We start from the raw sequence: 19772 nt of genomic DNA, 5'->3' as shown, positions 1-19772 counted from the left end.
GTGAAATCCTGCACTTGGATACACCTGAATAACTGCATGCACAAATACAGACAGGGAATGAGTGGCTCTGCTGCAGTACGGCAGAAAAGGACCTGAGTATTACAGTAGACCAAAACCAAACCATGTATCAAGTTGTATTAACAGGAGTGTCCCTTGCAAATCAAGGGAAGCAATCCTTCCACCCTATGGGCGCATCCAGATGAGCACGCATGTGCACTTTGTGGTGCCTCGAAGGCTTTTGAGCTGCAACAAAACACATGGGGCACATGTGAAAAGGTTCTTCGTGCTATGTATTTGTAGTACAGGGCCAAAATTAGGTGCTAGGAAATGCTGGTATCTAAACAAAACTGATCAGAAAAAAGCAGGGCGGTGCATGAGGGTGCAGCACGCACCGCCTGAAACTGGAGCCTGGCCGGCCAGGCTCTGCATGCCCGGATCGCCACTGCTGCAGCCCCGGGAGACCCCCAGGACCTCACGTAAGGCCGCTGGGGCTTCCCCTACCCACTCGGGGCAATCTGCTGCGTGCCAGAATGTGTACAGGGACGTTCCCCAGGGACGATTAGCAGCAACACAACTATGTGACGTTGCTATTTGCCCCTGGGGAAAAGCACGTGCATGCTTGCCTGGACATGCCCTATGACTGCGCCCCATTTGGGGCACCCTGCTTCAAGAAAAATGTGGCCAGATTGGAAAGAGTCCAGTGCAGAGCCACACAAATGAACAGGGGCCTGAGAAACATGATTTAGGAGGAAACGTGGAAGGAGCTAGGGTTATTTAGCCTGGAGACAAGACTGAGGGGGATTCGATAAGTACTTCAAGGGTGATTCTTAAGAGGATGGAGGTAGACTACTGGGTGCAGGGGACAGGACTAGGAGCGATGGCTTCAACTGTGGCAGAGGAAATTTTGGTTGGAGATGCGGAAAAACCACGTTGCTGTGAGCGTGGCAGGCACTGGAACAGGCTACCTCGAGAAACTGTAACTTCCACCCTGGGATGTTGCCAAGCTCAGGTTAGATGGATGCCCGACTAGGATGATCCCATCCGGAGCAGGAGGCTGAACCGGGTGACCTCCTGAGATCCCTTCCAGCCATACTTTGGCCTCAGGAGCTTGAGGACCGATCTGCTGAAGTGCATCCTTGTAGTCAAAAAGCCTAACTTCTGGGACCCTGCCAAACCTAGGTGGTGGTAGCTGTATTTTTTGACTGGTTATAACATTTTTATGGGGAGTGATTTTTTTTTTGCAGTTTTCTTGACAGAAATAAAATTTTTATTGTTTTTTGATACATTTCTTAAAGAAAGATTTGTGATTTTTCCGTGTATTATTTGATTGTATCGGCAATTTTAATTTTTTTAATTTTTTACCATTTTTACTGATATTTAGCCAGTGTACTGACCAAATTTTATTTGATTGGTCAACTACCCAACCCTAGAAAATACCCGAATATATGCTTTTTACGTATCCAAGAAGTTCAGAAGGGAATTCTTGCCATTCCTCCAAATGGCCCCTACTTCTTAAATAAATACCTCTATTTTTATATGGATTCTGAACATGGTTCAGATAAAAAGAGATGTCAAAACATCCTTCAGAATGACCCTAGCCCTTCTGATTGAGCACACAGCTGGTCTATGCAGCCATTACAATTTATTTCATTTCCCTCATTCCCTCCAGTTGTTTGTTACTTCTGCTTGCCAGCAATGCTGATCTGCCTGTGTGGATACCTGCAACCACAGAAAACCCAGAATGCAAGATCTCTGGGGCAGAGATTCTCTTATTATTTTGTTACTATAGGATCTAAGAAGAACCATGATCCTAATATCAATTATTTTTAAACATTTCAAATCAGACTGATCACAATGTAATGACAGGGCAAAATAAAGAACAGATCCCTCCCCCCCATCTTAGTATGATCTAACAATTGCTTGTATAAAGCTGTTAATTAATATTTATATTTTTAAATACAAGAATTAATAGTTAAGAAAAAATAATATGGCCTCCTGATGTCATACATATGAAGTAGGGGACTGAAGGATGCCATACAGGTCTGTATGGCATTTATCAATCACTTTAAGAATTACAGACTGACTTGGCTCCTAAGAGGAGAATATTTTCGTCTCAACAAGCTAAAAGTCGAGACAAATGACCTTGATGATAAGAATCAGCTTCAGGTCAGAAATAAGGGCTCACCAGCTCCTTTTAGGAACCAGGTAGTTTTTAGAGGGGGATATAAAAATTGTCGACTAAGACAAGACATTTATTATTCAAAGGGTCCTTTGGAAGAACCTGAACTTGGTGTCACCAAGAAAAAATCCATTTGATTGTGTACAGTCAAATGTAGGTAATTCCTGGTGCTCTTCTCTGGAAGGAGTCCTAGAAGAGGCACACCGACCACCAAGCTTGCCTGTAAAGTTCATATTTCGTTGGTGGGCCCCTGCGGTAGCAAAATTGTGCAGTACAATTAACATCACAGGGAATCCCCCCGCAGGGTGGTCAGCCAGCACGACTGCCCCCTGATATGAGACAGCGGATATAGGCATAATCATCCCAATAGCTCTGAGGTATAGCCTTTAAAATCTAATTCAGATGCCCCTAAGGACTGGGCTGAGCACTGTAGCCTTTCAGCAAAGGGACCAACTTGCTTTATGAATGGCAGCTCAGTTGTAGACAACTGTTTTGTGCACTTGCATTTGATCTATCCATACCCCCACCTAGGGGGAAGTTGGGAGGGGAGAAGGAAACTGTGAAGCTCTGGTGGATTTGATATCTGCTTTTGATTCTGTTGCTAGAGGCTTGTCAAGCAGGGATAAGCTTTAGTTTGCTTTTTCTTTTGACAGCCCAGTGTTGGAAGAGGGCAGAAGGAAACTATCTGGTCCTGTTCCCCCCGTAAAGGGCATGCCTTAGGGTGTCCCTTACGGCTGTGCAAAACACCATCATTTTGTTTTGACGTCTGTTTCGCTGTTTCAAAGGAACAGTGTTTCGTTTTGTCGTTTCAAAGCACCGTTCTGTCTTCTCTCAGCAAAACTTTCACTGTTTCGACATTTTGTCCATAGCCTGTAATGGGAAATCATGAAACGGCCTAAAACCTTGTCATTTCTTGCCTGATTTGGATGACAATTGCAGGGCTGGTAGCCCCTTCTGAGGGCATGAAGCCTGCCACATTTCAAGGAGCTAGGTGCAGAAGTTTCTGGGAAACTGCACCTCAAACTGTTCAAAGCAAAACTCATGACACTTACCGGCGCCGGCGGTCTTCTGTCACCCGGTGCAGATCCAGGGGCTCGCACCCCCGGGAGGGCTGCAGGGCTGTGCTGGACTCCTCCCAGGGGTGCAGGCCCCCTGGATCTGCACCAGGTGACAGGAAGCTGCCGCCGCCGCCTGAAACTAGTGCTAGGCACAGCCCGCAACCAGCGCCGGGGAAGATCGATGCTGCCACCAGTCCCAAGCAGCAGAGGCAGCCTCCTCTCATCTGGGGCGCAGATCCGGGGGCCCGCAGCCCCACAGCGCTCAGCCCAGCAGCAGGAGACGGGAGATCCAGGGCTGCGCTCCGTGGGCCAGTGGAGCCACTTGAAGCACAGCCCTGGCTCTCCCCTGCCTCCCGCCACTGGGCTGCTTCAAAACTCAAAATCTTTCGAAACTTCTGAAATGTTTCGAGTGCCCTCATTTCATTTCAAAGCTTTTTGTTTTGTTTCAATTTTGCTGTTTCGAGCTCGAAACATGCTGAAACAGCTTAGACACGCAACACTCAGTGAAATTTTGCACAGCCCTAGTGTCCCTCATCACTGCAGAAAGGGATACAGGCAGGTCCAACCATGAAGTCCTGGAGCACACTGGTCTGCTTGCTGGGGTGGTGACAATAAGAAAGGCTGTCTGAAAAGTAACAGGGCATACTGAAAAATCCTACAGTTGCTGAAACAGAGACTCCATGCATTTCACAGAAGTGATGTTGAGATCCCATACAGAAGCTGGGTCTTTGAGAGAGGGATAAGTGTACTGGAGGACATCGAAAATCCCTGATGCAGTTGGGTGCAATCAATGTTTCAAGTGCAGGGAGTTGACAAGGATCTTTTCGGTACTTCAGCATCAAGTGGGTCCAGATTGGACTGAACTGTCCTTACAAAAAACTGTTTCCATTTGGAGGATTAGTCTTTGTTGCAGACTACCTGTCTTACAGGAGTACTTCTTGAAACTTTTAAAGGAGAATTTTGGTCAGGAACATTTAGCTTGCAATTGTCTAAGACTTCTGGTGCAGCAATGGTGGGTTTCAGTAAAATATCTGGACACAGTTCTGGGATACCATATCTGCACAGATTGGGAGGTGAATGGGAGGACCAAATGGACATATATGCAAGAGGTCTGACTGCCAAAATGTCGTTGTCCAGTAGACATCTATTTGGATCAGCATGAGCTTGTCCGGTCTGACTTTGGATAGTAAGCCATGACTTAGGGGAGGATACTTGGAGCTTTAGCAGGAAGACATAGAATGAGTAACTCCAGCTCGTTCTGCCCTTGGAGCTGATGTGCAAACACTTCATGTTAGCCTCATGTTATCATGGGACTTCCCCACTGGTTAAATATAGGCTCTATGATGGATACTTGTAGGGACCATTTTTGCTTGGTTACCATGTGCCTACCTGGTTGCTGCTGGTTCCTGGAAGATGCAGAACCAATAATGTTATCTTGGTGTTATGGCACTGAGTCTACAGCTGGAGGGCTTTCCAGCAAAGAAGAGACCAATCAAATGCCTCTCTTCTTGTTGACCATGTGCACTGAAGCTGTGCAGTCCCTTGTGACTTGCTTTGCGCTACCCTACAAGGCCGGTAGAAATGGAACGGAGGGGACCCTGGAGCAGGACCTTGCCGTATGTATGCAGATGGCCCAGGGGTGATGAGCATTATGTGAGGGGATGGAGACAAGAAAGGAATCCTCTTCTGCGTATTCACAGGGCCAGCCACTCAGAATTAAAACTGTGGTTTTTAAGTCATGTTACAATTTAGCAGGCAAAAGAAAGACCTCAGCCACAGCTGCAAGGACTGCAAGTGAAGTCTGGTAAGCACGGTTAAGTATCCACATGCCAAGCCATGGCCTGGACACACAGATACACTCATTGCTAGATTAGATGGTAATGACTGGTGGGAGTGCAGCCTGTCCTCTGGCAGGTCAGTTCTTGCAGACAGTCCGTCTTAGCACCTCTGAACTCAGTCCCCTGTGATTATGTTTGAGATGATTTCTCCTGGTTCACACAAAGTCCTAGATGAGAGAACAGGGGAGATGTATACCACTGCTGCTCAAGTCTTCTCGCTCAATCCTCTAGGAACAGGTCAACATAAAATCCCTCTCTGCTCACGTGCACCATCACTACTCCCACACCATTAGTGAAACTCACTGGTAGGGTGCAGAATCTGGAAGGCAGCATCCTGTACTGGTCATGGACTAATAAAAGTCATCTGAGAGTGGCAGGAGTGCCAAGGACCCTGCCTTGATGGCTGATAAAGGGTCCTTCTGCAAAAACAGGATGCTGCCACTGGGTGAGGTTCTTCCTGGTCATCCTGCAGTCAGAGAAGCTGAAGGGAAAGAATACTCTCTGTTTTTCCCCCTAACACAGGAAAGGTGTTAGGGGGAAAAGGTCACTTGTGGGAGATGTGACAGCAGATGCCACTAAGCCCAAACAAGTCATGATAACCTGCTGAGTGGCTTAATACTGGCCTGACCAATCCCATTCCTATTAAGAGAGCGGCTGAGCTCTGGAGCCGGCAGGATCTTCTGTGATGCTGACTACAAATCTTGCAGAAGCTTCTTTATTTGAAGACCAAGAGAATATTCTTCAGTGACAGATGGTATGAAGAGACCTCTCTAAAGGCAGTGTCAAAGTGCTGCTGGTACTGCCTGCCTCGCAGTACATGCCTTGGTGCCAAGGTACTCATTTCTTCCACGGTCACATATTTAGTGGTAGGCATTGATGCCCAGGGTTGCTCAGGAGGATGCTGAAGAAGTCTTCCTCCGTGCTGCTCCTTATCACTAGCTCTCCCTGCTGTGTGTACTGTTTGGCAGTTTTATCCATGTGATACATATAGTTTGTCTTTGTAGAGAAATACCAAATGCCACCTGAACTCTGAAGCAGCTGAACTTAAGAGAGTCACAGTGTGCATGGACAATATTTCTACAGCACCAATGCAGTAAGCTTCACTGTTACGGGAGTCAGAGTTGATGATGAGGCTTTTCTCTGCATTGTGGTCTCTCTTCTGGTCTTTGGCATCACTGACCAGAGGGGCACTGGATGAACCTTGTTTGTCTTCTACCAGAACTTCGTGGCTTGTCCTCCAGGCACTAAGAGACCTTCATATATCAATACAGAAGGCGAAGGTTCAAGGATGCATCTGATGACTTGCAGGTTCTTATGGAGAAGGAAAGGCAGATCCTGTCCTGCGGGAGAATCGCAGCTGACCCATCGGTCATACTCTTGTACACAATGAAAGCTTGGCCTCGGTAAGCTCCTATCTGATGCACACAGAGCACATGGGCACCCACAGAGGGATCTAAACACAGACTTCACGAAGAGTATTCATTTACTCTGGCTACTAAAATTATACCTATAGGAACAGCTTCAAGTCTAAAATTTTAAAGGTTCCCTTGGTTTTTTGGAGGTCCCCCCATTTTCCATTCCTGAGGGCTTCTGAAAATAGGTTTGAGCATAGGACTTAAAAGAGAGGAAAAACATTTACTGTATTTTCTCACATATCTCACACTCTCCAAATAATTCTCCACTTCTCCAAAAATTCCATTTCAGAATTCAAAATCCAAATTCAAGAAGCTCTCCAATGCCTGATGAAGGGTCTTTGTGCCTGAAAGCTGGCCATTAAAGACATTTTTCTGCAAAAATTTTCTTGGTCTAGTAAAAGATATCATTTCTACTATGAGTCCTGATTGCTTTTTCCTCTAGACCAATATGGCTACAACCTGGATACCTGACACATGGAAGATATCAAATTTTAGCTGATTTTTAAAAATGAAATCCTCATATTTTCCCAAGCAGGAAGCAACTGTGATGACCTGAAACCTGAGATCCTGCTCCTGCCTTGGTTTCAAAGTAATCTGCATCATCACAGATCCTCACAGGAGTGAGAGGCTTCATACCAGCTATGAACTGGCTGCCCAGAGGAGTTTCCCATCTATTGACTTCTCTGTGAAATCCTATGAAATACAACCTTTCATTTCTACCCAGGAAAACTTCTACAATCTTTTCTCCAACGCCTGATGAAGGGTGTTTATGCCCGAAAGCTTGCAATTAAAGATTTTTTTTTGCAAAAATCTTGTTGGTCTAATAAAAGATATCATCTCAAGTATGAGTCATGATTATCCTCCAAAAAAGATGCACACCTTCTTTTGGAAAGGCAGAATGAAGGGAAAAAAGATCTCCTCCCCACCCTGATCATGGCTGAATGATGACAGAAGGGGATCCTGACTGCAGCAGATGTGGGGTAAAGTCTACCTCCTTCCTCCCTGAGGCTGGCAGAGTGAGAAGCATGGTAGTCATCTTTCAACAGTGTCTCGCTGCTTCTACTCCAATCAAACGGACAATCAAAAAAAATCAGCTTTTCTGCTTAAGACAAGACCCCTGATGTTGGTGTGCTTACATTGGGTGAAAAGGTGAGTGTGGTACATGAGTAAATATGGTAATTAAGCTTAAAGCCAAAGATATTTGTTAGTAACTGGACACAGTTAATACAGCTAATGTCTTTCTGGGCCCTTTAGGTAAAGGCCACCTAACGAGTCAAGAATTATTTCGAAATTTTGTATAGGTGAAGGAGAGGCTTTAGGGCTCTTTGGTTTTTAAGTCAGCTTATCTGGAAGGAAGATACAACTGGCAGTGGGGAAGTGTGACACACAAGCTGCTAAGGGATCTTGCTACAGCTCTGGAGGAGGGATCCAAGATCTCCTCTGGACTCGTACCACCGCCGTCCCCCGGAGCTGACCCAGCCGTAACCAGCACTTGCTCCTCTGGGCTGCAGAGTCAAACGCAGGCAGATGCAACGTTAGCCACATCACTGCCTCCAGTGCCACTGGCTACAGGAAACAGTGCGCCAGAGCCACATGAGCCATAGTTTGATGTCCAAGGGCAGGGGCAAGGAGAGGATTGTGTATGAAATTAAATATTTCTATCACCTGAAATGATTCAACTTTTTAAATAAATTCCTTTCTGATTTGTTTTTGTTTTTTCTTGGGGAGTGGGAAGGGGGTTCAAAGTGCAATTTGAAGAGAAGAGTTCAATCAAGAAAGGGTTAAATTGGGTTTTTTTAAATATGTTATGATTGCAACGATTTTAGAATTTGTATTAATTTCTTTGAGTTTTAATATTGTGGCTTCATAATTAACCATCCATTGAAATGGACTGACACCTTATTAGCCTTCATTTTACCTTTTTCCCCTTACGTGTTATTTTGGAGTTAAAACTCCATTTTAAAGTTAAAGGAAAAGCAAATATTGTATTTTTGCAGAATTAACAGAACACAAATTATGTGCTACATATACTGCTGATGAAACAAAAGGAGGGGAGTCCATTTCCAAACATACATTTTTACAGTATTGACATCCGTCTAAAAGAAAAAAGCATAACCGTTTTCTATCAAGAGTTTGCTCTAGGGTTATTTATAAAAGCTCTCACTAAACTAAATTGTAACTGTAATATAGGGCTGCCAAGAAACATTTAACACACTTCTCTAGATCAATAGTCATTTGCCAACAATATTCACTTACATTTTTCAGAGTGGAAAACTTAAAAAAAAAATTTGCTGGAACACTATGAGTTTTATCCCTTAAAATATTAACGGGGTTTAATCTTGTCAAATACATAAAAAGACTACATTTTCTCTTATTAATTCCTATTTACAGTGACAACTCTCCCTGCCTTCTTCACCACAGGTTTTGCTGACCTAAACACTAACCAGTTAGCATGATTGGTGTCAAATGCAGTACCAGCATCCAATCAACCACGACCTGGCAGGAGAAAAGTCTCCAGCTCTTTTGAATTAAACTACAATTACATACAGGCCCTGCATTTTACTGTCAAAAACTAACTGGAAAGGGATAAGCCTCCCTACAACTTTGCAATGTTCCCTTCCCTCCTCATTCTAAATTTGGTAATAACTGCAACCTTTCTTTTAGGTTCCCTTGCACACATCAGCTTTGCTGTGACAACCCAGAATACTTCATTAAAAACCCTGAGACTAGGGGCCAATATACAGGGGACACGGTAGACAATGGGTTTTCTGAATTATACCAGCAGCCACCGCTTACGGCTTCCAAACCCATTTAACTAGCTTTATTGCCCACCAGAGTTTCACTGTGTCCAAGCTGGAGCTAGGTGGCATGACTTCAGAAAACCTAGAGAGAAATGCATTTAACCATAGTTTATGAGTGGAATGCCCTGTCATTTAAAAATGAGGCTGTTTAGGGCGTTCAGCATTGCAAGAGAGCCAGCACTAGGGGAAAAAAAGTTCTGCAAATCCTGGCCTGACTCTAAACACACATTCCCTTAATCCATGCTCACCCTGCTTTTGTGAAGTCTCCACCCACTCTAAGACGCAGGATTTGCTCGCAAAAAACTCCCAAACTTTAAGCATGTGTGAATATTAGCACTAGAGATGTTTTATGTGGCTGGGGCAGCATTTAAAGGAAGCAAGATGATATAAAATTGGATGCTTATCTTGCTGGGATCCTATGACCCCAGCTGACTTCCTGCCCTTCGGGCGGGGGGCTGGACTTGACAATCTTCTGAGGTCCCTTCCAGCCCTAACATCTATGAAATCTATAATACCCCAAAACTATTGCAGCTGATATGCAGGCAATAAATAAGGATCTGGTGGCATCCTTCATAATTGTAATACACGTGGCACAAATGTGGTAGGAAAGAATGAAATTCAAAGGCTCCATATAGCCAATAAACCTTGGGGCAGCCTCCTGGCACCTTTGGGAAGGTCTGGATGGCAAAGGAAGGAAAAAGTGATTTGCTCTGAGCGTTACTGAGAACAGACGAGGAGAGTCAACGCATCACGTATAAAACAACCTGCACTGAATTCAACGCTATGCTGTTCAGCTCATACAGCAGCAGAACCAGCAAACTCAGTACAATGAGGTGGTTGTTGGGCAACCTCTAAGACAGGGACAAAAATTACAACATTGAAAAGCCACAAAGCAGGGTGGAGAAGGTGGGTCAGAAGAATCTGCCTCTACTCCGGCACCCCCCAAATTAGCAGAAACTGTGCTCTGCCATAGGAGAGCTGGAGGTGGGAGCCCCAGGGTTGGATCATGCAACAGCATTTTTATGGAGCTCAGCTCTGAGCTGTTCATGGAGGTCAAGCATACACATACTTTCTTGGCAATGGCAGATGGTAGTAGTATTCCCATTTTTCAGATGATAAACTGAGGCTCAGGGATTTACCCAAGCTCTGTGGAATCACTTGGCACTAAATCCATATCTTCTGATTACTGATCCTGGGTGGTGAACTACCGGCAGTTCCTCGAATGAGCAAACGCCACAACCATGGATGGCAGCATTAGAAATATCAACTACCTGGCTTAAAATAAAGCAACCAATAAGCAGACCAAGTAGGTTCAAACAGAGGAGGACTTGAATACCTAATACTTCCAGGGAAAAGGGTTAAATCTACAAGAGAAATACCTGAACATATTTCCCCTGCTCTCCATTACACCTCCAGGACAAATAAGGATGAGTTGTCAAGTTAAATACAAGCAGTCAAGTGACTGAATTATAATTTACTCTGTGCTCAATTTAAATTAGTGTGAGGCTATTAAAATATACAGTATAAATACGGCAATTCATCACAAGCTGTCATGGATGACTTCATCTATTTGCTGGAGTGGCATACGTTCCACTAAAGGGAATGAGTGCAAAATCACAGGTCAAATTAAGCTGCTATTCTGTTTTAATTCACTTATTTAATCTGTGGCGACATAATTGTCTTTTACAGTATGTACAACTCAAAGGAAATTTGGGAGTATTATAGTCAGTATACAAATGATTAATCAAATGGTCCATTTAAATGCTAGTTTAAGAGCAGCAGAAACTAAAGCAGTTGAAGAATGGCAATCAGACACAGTACGCGGGCAGCTAGGATTTTCACCCTTCTTTAGATGGATTTTCCTCCCTAATTAGAAAATAAATCCTATTTGGAAATCTAGTAAATCTTCCATGCAATATCTAGTTGAAAAGATTTTACAGAATAGATGAGGGTGTGGAGTACTCTGGCCTGCAGCATGCATATTAATATTTTGTTTATTTTTCTGCTCCATCTACCTGCAATTTGCTGGCACCTCGTCACTGTAAAGCACAGAATCAACAGGTTTTCAAAGTGTTGACCTGTGTTGTCAGATTGTGATGCTGTATTTATATTAATACAAATCTCCACTCAAAAATATGCACTTCTGTGTAATCTTCCAGCCGCAGAGACCCCCGTATTTTGTATTCTTTGTCTTCTTGGCTCCGATTAGAACACTTGTCAAGACACAGGCGTTCACACCTTGATTTTACAGATGGGTAAACTGAGGCACAGAGAACTTAGCAACTCCCTCAAGAATATAATGTAAATTCATTTTAGCACCAGGATTAAGAGACAGACTTTGCAACTCCTAGCCTGTGACTGTGTTGTTACAAACCAACATAACAGACATCCATACCCTGCAAGCCTTTCTTTGGAAGGACATTTCAAAAGCTCATTTTAAGCAATACTTACACAGGCAAGCAAAAAGGCATTTTTAATAATAAAAGTCCAATTCAACAAACTCACAGCAGTTTTGGGGACTGGCCAAATCCGCAGGGCTGGAGAAAACAACTACATGGGGCTGTTTGAGGGAAAAAAAATGCCTTGGAAATGGGCACAGAGCTGGTGGATGTTGGGTATAGTGAACTCTGACAAGTCCATCCCTCCTCCCTCGCTTGTTGTGCCGCCTCCTGCAGATGGTTTCTGACAGCTCCAACAGTTAGATGCTGTCAACGTGCCTGAAAAGGTCAAACTGGGCGGGGGGGAAGAAAGAAGAAGTCGGAGCAGGCTCGCATGAGGGCTGGGATGGAGGGAGGCCCTCTGTGCGCGCTCACTTGCAAGAAGTATTATTCAAGGGAGCAGAAGCAATTGTGGTACTGGAGGAGGTGGAGGCAGAGTTAGGACCAAGTTGGAAAGACCAGCACGGTCAACGGTCAGAGTGAAACATTAGGGGAAGAACAGGTTTGTTCCCACATTTAAAAAAAGAAGTCTCTTCCTGTGAAAATTAGAGAGAATTGTGTCACATTTTGCTTATCACAACTAAGAAAAATTCTTAGATTTTTTTAATTAAAATTACAATCTTTGCAAGTGGCACCAAAAAAAAAAAAAAAAAAAGCCCAAAGCAGAAGTGGCTGACTTTATCCCTTCTATCTGCTCCATGTCATGTCGGCGGGCTGTTTCTTTGCAGTACTTCACCCGCTTTGTGCACACAGAGAAACAGTTCAGAACGGGATGCACCAAACATTTGCTTTTCTCACATTGGCAGGACTTTTAAATTAAGTTCACACAGGAGCTGTCATGGCAAGTTTCATGGATTTCACGTGAAACCCACAACGGCTCCGCCTGCCTCAGAGGACCTCAGAGGCAGAGAGGGAATTTTCTTTAGTGGAAACATAGATGACTGAAAGCAAAGAAACCCCAGAAGGAAACTCCCACTGAAGATCTCTTAGGGACAGTTCACTAACGGCAGGTGAATTCTGCACGAGAAATCTGCGGCAATTTTGCTCGCAGAAAACAGCCTGCACCTCTAGCACAAACCTTCGTTTCTCCCTTCTCGTTCCCCCACAAAACCCAATGAAACTCAGTGATCTTGGAGAAACAATTGTACAAATTTAGCACAAGAGAGAAAGAAATAGAAAGAAACTAGAATGATTAAGAATTTCTAAGCAACGATCCTACAAATGAATTCTGTTTTAAAAATGTCCTATTTCAATTCCAAAAACATGAACTGAAATGGCATCTGCACCCACAGCCAAATGTTTTCCTGAACTCTGAACTGCTGTAAATTTAAGCGATATCAAAACCACATGGGGAAAATTAAAAAAACAAAATAAAACTCTGTTTTGCTCGTGGCAGCTGGGAAAAGCAGGGATCTCCTTTCAGAAAGAGAGGTTTATAACTTGAATTATACCTGAAATTTCAGCCTCCGTGCATTGGGCTGGGGCAGCATGCAAAAGCCTTCAGCAGTTGCTTAGCAAGACTTTCACTAGCAAATAATCAGACTTTGCACACTCTTCTCCGTCCAAGGTTCCCCAAGTGTGAACAAGGGGACAGCATGAGGGGCGAGGCTTTGCGTGTGCCATCTCCTACTGGACCAACCATACGTGGCCGGAGCAAGAACTGCGTGCGCCTGAAAGCCTGACAAATTTCTCTTGCAACTATGCAGGTGGTCCATAGAAGTAGCTGTGGCACGGAAAGCCTTGCCTCTCATACAATTCCCGGACCGGCACATCTACAACAATACCCCTGCTCCACAAGGAGCAATCCCCTCAATTGGATAAAAAGGAGCAAAGGAAAATTTAGAAAGAAATGTAAAAGAAAAAAAAACAACATTTAAAACAGGGACATCTCTTCGAAAGCAGCATGATCTGCTAAAGGAACAGGGGGAGCCCTGGCATTTAAAAACGAGGCTGCACAAACCACTCGGACTATACTCCAGGGAAAATGGTAGCATCGGCAGAGGAACAGATAGGCTGACCTCTTGTGACCTTTCTACCACTTATTTCTTCATTTCTTGGATTCAGGGGGTGAAACAGAATCACTTCCAGCCACCAGAGAGATTTTATCGCTGTTGCACATGCTGCAGCTCTTTTTCGATGCGCCCATTTAACTGAAAGAGGCAAGAATCGAGGTGCCTGTAACAATGACGGAAGACTCCTATAGCTACCACACAGTGACCTCTGGACTTGTGGGAGCTCGGTGGTCATTTCAGCCCGGCAGAGTTATGCAGGGTCATTTTCCAAGATTTCAGAAAAATAAGGCAAACTATGACTTAACAGGCATAAAAGGAAGAAGAAAGAAACTGCAATCAAGACTAAAAATAAAGAAATACAATTACTGCCAATATCTTACCTTTACTGCTAGTATTTTTCCGCTAGGGACATGATATGCTCTGTATGAAGGGAAAATGTAAATATTGTGAGATTACACACAAATGACTTTGATACATAAGTGCAGCACGTATATACTGATTTCCCAGAAAGAGGAGACGGGAATGCATTTTTATTCGAAAACAGCTTCCATATCATGTTTGCAAATGGCACATATAATTCAGAGCGTTTGGCTAAAAGCAACTGATTAGAAAAGAAAAGAAAAAAAGAAATGTATTTATGCCAGCTAACACTTTTTATGCCATTCAACAGCTCCCACTGCCAACATTACACCTTTGTGTGTTGTGTAGAAAAGCGGATGCACAAGAGAATATTACGCTACATATTAGAAAGGTTATGAATGTGTATTTACCTGTATTCAAATTTTTTTCAGATGTAACAAAGATAACATAAACCCTGTGCATATTCTTCATACAAAATAAGCTTTCGAACGCAGCCCGTGTCATCCTGAGGGCATGATGAGCGTTAAGACAATCAGATGCACAACTGCAACACTTAAACTGAAGTAAACCAAGGGATGATTGACTGTTTATAGTCATCTAAAGACTACACAAAATATTAGTTAGTGAAGGGAACATCCTGCATCTGTAACTGCGGGGATTAATATATGTATTAACAACCATGCAGCCGAGCCTTAACGTTTACGCGCTCTGGAAATGAATTTGCACAGTAATCCAAGAGTAGCGCGTGTCAACCTGTCTTACCAAACATCTATAATTGGCTATTCCACAAACTACGGATCCCTAGCCATGGCGTTCCAAGAAAATAAAAAGGTATAAGGAAAAAACTCAATGTAATTTTGCATAAAAACAAAACCATTAAAGTTTTTCCTCTTCAGTAGTTTTATTGTCTCAGACTGATTTATGATACCATGCACAATAATGTCATATCCTTGGCATTAACTTTAAAGAATTACAATATTTCAGCCCTATATGCCACTAGCAATTATTACTGAAGAGGAAAAACTCTTGATAGGCTTTTTTTCCTCGAACAAAACCATACCCAGCACAAAGCAGACCATCCTACGTAGACATTGAGATGCTTTGTATAATTTCTATTAATGATGTGGAAGCTTAACAAGCTTAATTTAATAATTTATAGCATAAATATTTATGAATGTGAGTGGCATTAGCTTTTAGAAACTGCCAGCGCTTTATGTACCATCCCATCAATATTGGGATTATTTTAATATCAATATACGATGCAGAAAACAGGATCTTCAGATGAAGCCATCAATGACAGACCAACAGCTGAATGCATAATCGATGCATCAAGTGGAGTAACCACGCTCTGCTGTAAGACGGGTGAGCCAACCCTGGCAAAACGGTGCCAGACTTCTTTAAGATGAGCAGAAATGATAAGAAAATGAACAGGTTGAGATAGCGTGCTTAACGTCTGTTAGTTTAGTATGTACTGTGCTGGACAGTTTGGCAACTTAATTAGCTTGTCAAGAAAGCTGATCTTTTTTTTCCATAAGAGAGGTCTCCTGTTTCCAAGTGAATTAAAAGGGAAGACTTGATTATTTAATTATGATGCACGCTAATTCATCCGTGGAAGTTTGGGTTAAATTTCCAGCAGAGGGCAGATACCTGGTTTGGTTTACAGAGCACTGACAGTACCAATTTAACATTTAATTATCACTGAGAATTGGATCACAAAGGAGATACCGTGGCCCTTAGGTACAGCGTGTCCCTTGGCTTTGCAAATGGCAGGGAACGGGGGAGGAAGGGAATTTGTTTACTTTCGACTGATCCGGCGTCTCAGTTGTCCCGACCTTCCCCGGCACAATAACTGTAAAGTGATTAATGAAGTTTGAATAGGAGCTTTGGTTACACCAAAAGACAACTGTACACCTCTGCAGTGTTTTAATTAACAGCTAACACTTCAAATTAGTCTGTAGTTGCCACAGTAATTACCTGTTCCAATGAGTGTGTGGGGAAAACGGTTTTGTTAGATATTATGTAGAACCGCAAGTTGGAATTGAACGTTCTGGTTACAGTCAGCCTGGCTAATGGAGGAGATTTAATACCCTCCTGAAGCTTTCGAATTGTATGCTTACAAACCCAGGGAATAATGGGTTCGATCTCAAGAAATATACGATTCTTCCATTTTATAGGCACCCATCGCCATGTCTACGGGTACGCATGCGGAGCCTGAAGTAATACAACACAGTTTATAAATAATAAACCCGCTCATTGCAGGACCCAGCTTTTAATTTCATTTATTCATTTATTTACAAACGTCCCCATCTCCCCAGCGACAAAGGGAACACGCCCACCGTGGTTAGACAAATAAGGCCGCAAGTAACCAGGCTCTTTAACGAGGCAGCACAATCCAAAGCCCAATCATGCAAGGTGCTGGGAAGTGACAGCGCTCAGCGCTAGGCAGGATCTGGCCACGGCTCAGCAGAGAGACTTGAAAGCAAGATTTTCTGAGGAGGCTACTGAACTAGGTGAATCACCTGGCAAAGGACAGGTCTGTCAGAAATCCTTCCTGCGGGGGAGGCACTGAAACAGTGCCACAGAGTTGATCTGGTGGGAGCTGGAGGAAGGGCGAAATCCCGAGATCTTCATATTTGATGGATATTTATCGAAGGAAACGAGAAGCGCAGAGCAAACGGATTAAACGCGGTGACTGGAGACTTGTTCTCTACGGCGCAGGATGTGCAGAGCGCTCAGACGCGCTTGTTAGGTGGTTTGGGTCTCAGGACAAAATTCTGCCAAGAAGGTCCCGTGGGCTACGGCTTTCCGAGCAGAGTCTGGCCGCTCATCCGGACCGTGGCTCAATCAGCCCAGCGGTATCGAGAGGATTTGGCCCCAAGTGGCATTGTGGTGCAGCACATGGCTGGAGCGGCTGACAGAGATCCCGGAGACGACACCTCCCGGGACGCTTTGCTCCGAGACCAGAGTTCACAAGCCTGGCTTGGGTGCCTAAGTGTTCGACGTGGTGGATGGGGACAGCGAGCCGCCTGGAAAGGGCTTCACAGGGGCCAGCACGCTAAGGAGAGGGATGCTTAAACTTGTCGGAGGCAAACACGGAAGAGAGGGCTGAAACCCTGCCTCCTTCCTGGACTTGGGGGTCCAACTCAAAGCTCTTGCGAGCGTGAGAATCAGCTTGAAGCCTTGCTCTATGCTCTTGATGTGGGAGATCGGCTCACTCCTTACTTTTATGACATAAGAAGTGGTGGGAGGACCGAAGCAGAAAGGTGCCACCCACCATTTTTAATAGCCTGATGCCCCTCAGGATGCTCTCCTGGAAGGTGAGAGAGATTGCTGTGAACCCCTTCAAGCTTAGGAAAGCAGGTCTCTCCAGATTTCTCACCTCCTGGGCCCTTTTCCATGCTGTCCGTGTGCATTTACCATCTCCTGAACACACCAATACTTCGGGCTCTGCTCAGGGATCTGGGTTCAGTCTGCAAATCTCAGTACCTATGGCCATTTGACCACAACTAACACCTCTGGTCTTGCTGACAGCAGAGCATTATAGGTGCCTATACACCTTCTCTCGGAGGAATTTACCATTTGGGCACCTAAGCAGAGTTTTGCGCACTGATCGCTTGGAGTTAGGCGCCTACGCTGCTCTTTAGGTGCCCGAGTACTTTTCTAGACCCGGCCCCGTCAGACTCTCTGTGTTCAGTGCATCAGCAGAAGAGCCCTAGGTAACCAGTCACGGGCAGCCTGGCAACCTCTCAGCGCAGCAGAGCCCACAATATTGCGATGGTCTTGACTGGATTGCATTTCCATTTATTCTGACTTCCGCGCCTCATGTTTTCCTAATGCTGTGTTGTTTGCACAAATCCTCAAGGAGCATTAACTTCCCCATCAAAGGACTCCCAGGTGCCATGCTTGGCTACGACTGTACAAAGCCGACTGAAACAAACCGTCACAACAAAATCCAAAGTACGGCGGGATACAAAATACCCCAGGAAAACTATGTTCTGAGTTGATAAGAGTTTGCACCAGAAAGAAACCAGCTCTGGAAAAACAAGTCCATTTTTCTCCCATTTTGTTCAGGCTGTGTTTTTGCTCTGTAAATGAACCACTGCAAAAGCTATAACACAGATGATTGGGAACAGACCGCGATAAATCATTTGGTGTTAAGGAAAAATTGAACAGGCAACATTACATCATGGGTAGCCAACTCCCGCACCCAGAAGTTTAAAAAGCAATTTCAAACACTTGGTGCGCGTGTAAACTACTCACAACTCTGGAAGTTATTAGTCTGATCTTGTTGCATTTTACAGCTGCCCACATCCTATTCATGTGTCTCCATATCTGTATCTTATTTACACAGTGTGTAATAAGAGCTCTGTAATGCACTATTCAAATGACCCACTCAGCAGGGTCACTGTCTAAAAAATCATTGTGGCAAATTAAAAATAATCTCAGGTATAGATGCCATGAAAGGTCTAAACCAGCATCCATTGATATTAATAAGAGTCTTTCCATTGACTTAGGATAGTGTTTTCTTCTTTTAACCATATATGATATTACTTTTACTAGTCTAGCAACTTGAAAACATATTAATGAAGCTAGACTTAACATTATTTCAAAATTACTTTATTTTCCAGTATTAAAATACTGCATATACTGTACAATTAAAAAAATAAAATTGGACATTTGTAGAATTGTAAATTAGTAAATGAAACAGGAGTAAGCATCCAGTCCTTTTATGTTCACAAATCCAAAGTCCTGTGATAAGCAGTAATATACTGCTACTAGCTAAGCGGGTATTTCAGAAACAATTTTGGTAGGACATCTTGGTTCGAGCTTAGAAATGTGTTAGGTGAACATGTTAACACGTCAAACAAATTGCAGATTCAGACATCTGTGTTTGAGTACCATCCCTACAAGATGCCAAGACACTTTCAAATTCACTGAGGCCAATGCTCTAAAAGTTTAACAACGGAGTGAGGACGCTTCAGCCTCATTGCTACGGATAGCGAGGGATGCAAAGTCACGGGCCCCTGTAGCTGACACAAGACAGCTCTTCCAAGAGGATCGCATAAAACAAATCATTTGAAAACTGCACCTTAAGTCTCTTCCGCAGGGATCCTGGTTTTCTCGGATTTAAAAAAAACCCCAATTTTCAGTTTTAAAAAAGTAACCTCAAATACATATTTTTCTGTGATTTAAATGAAACACTGCTAATCTCTCTCTATATAGATGGATAGATATATCTATATATCTATATCTATATATAGATATATAGATATAGATATATCTATATAGTGTGGTGTTTCATTTTAATCATGGAAAAATGTGGACTTTGGGTTACTACTTTTAAACTGAAAATTGGGGATTTTTTTAAATCTGAGAAAACCAGGATCCCTGCCCATTGGGCTATCAGGGAGCTGAGGAGTACATGTTTGAGAGACCACAGATGTTTCCTATGAAAGCACTGAATAATAACCCCTAGAAATTGAATGCTCTGTATGAAGGTAACCGAGGTTACTTGCACAGTGGAGGTTAATGGAAGGATAACAGAACAAGGAGTAATGGTCTCAAGCTGCAGCAGGGGAAGTTTAGGGGAGATATTAGGAAACGCTTGGGCCAAGTACAGACATTCAGGGGCGTTAAATCAGAGAAGTTAAATCAATTCAAAACAGCTGCC

At 43.6% G+C, this 19772-nt stretch overlaps 1 protein-coding gene across 2 annotated transcripts in view; it reads right to left on the bottom strand.

Annotated features, from left to right (window-relative positions):
• MAP2K5 (mitogen-activated protein kinase kinase 5) overlaps positions 1-19772 on the bottom strand; it is a 182549-nt gene that overhangs the window by 107925 nt on the left and 54852 nt on the right. For both annotated transcript variants that reach the window (XM_019533862.1, XM_019533861.1), the window contains exon 9: positions 14122-14161. In XM_019533862.1, coding sequence (XP_019389407.1) covers positions 14122-14161 — 40 coding nt within the window. The remainder of the gene's footprint in view (positions 1-14121; positions 14162-19772) is intronic.

Source organism: Crocodylus porosus, unplaced genomic scaffold (genome assembly GCF_001723895.1).
Source record: "Crocodylus porosus isolate Cpor-Errol unplaced genomic scaffold, CroPor_comp1, whole genome shotgun sequence".
NCBI classification, from domain to species: Eukaryota; Metazoa; Chordata; order Crocodylia; family Crocodylidae; genus Crocodylus; species Crocodylus porosus.
This window is presented reverse-complemented; position numbering and strand designations above follow the sequence as displayed.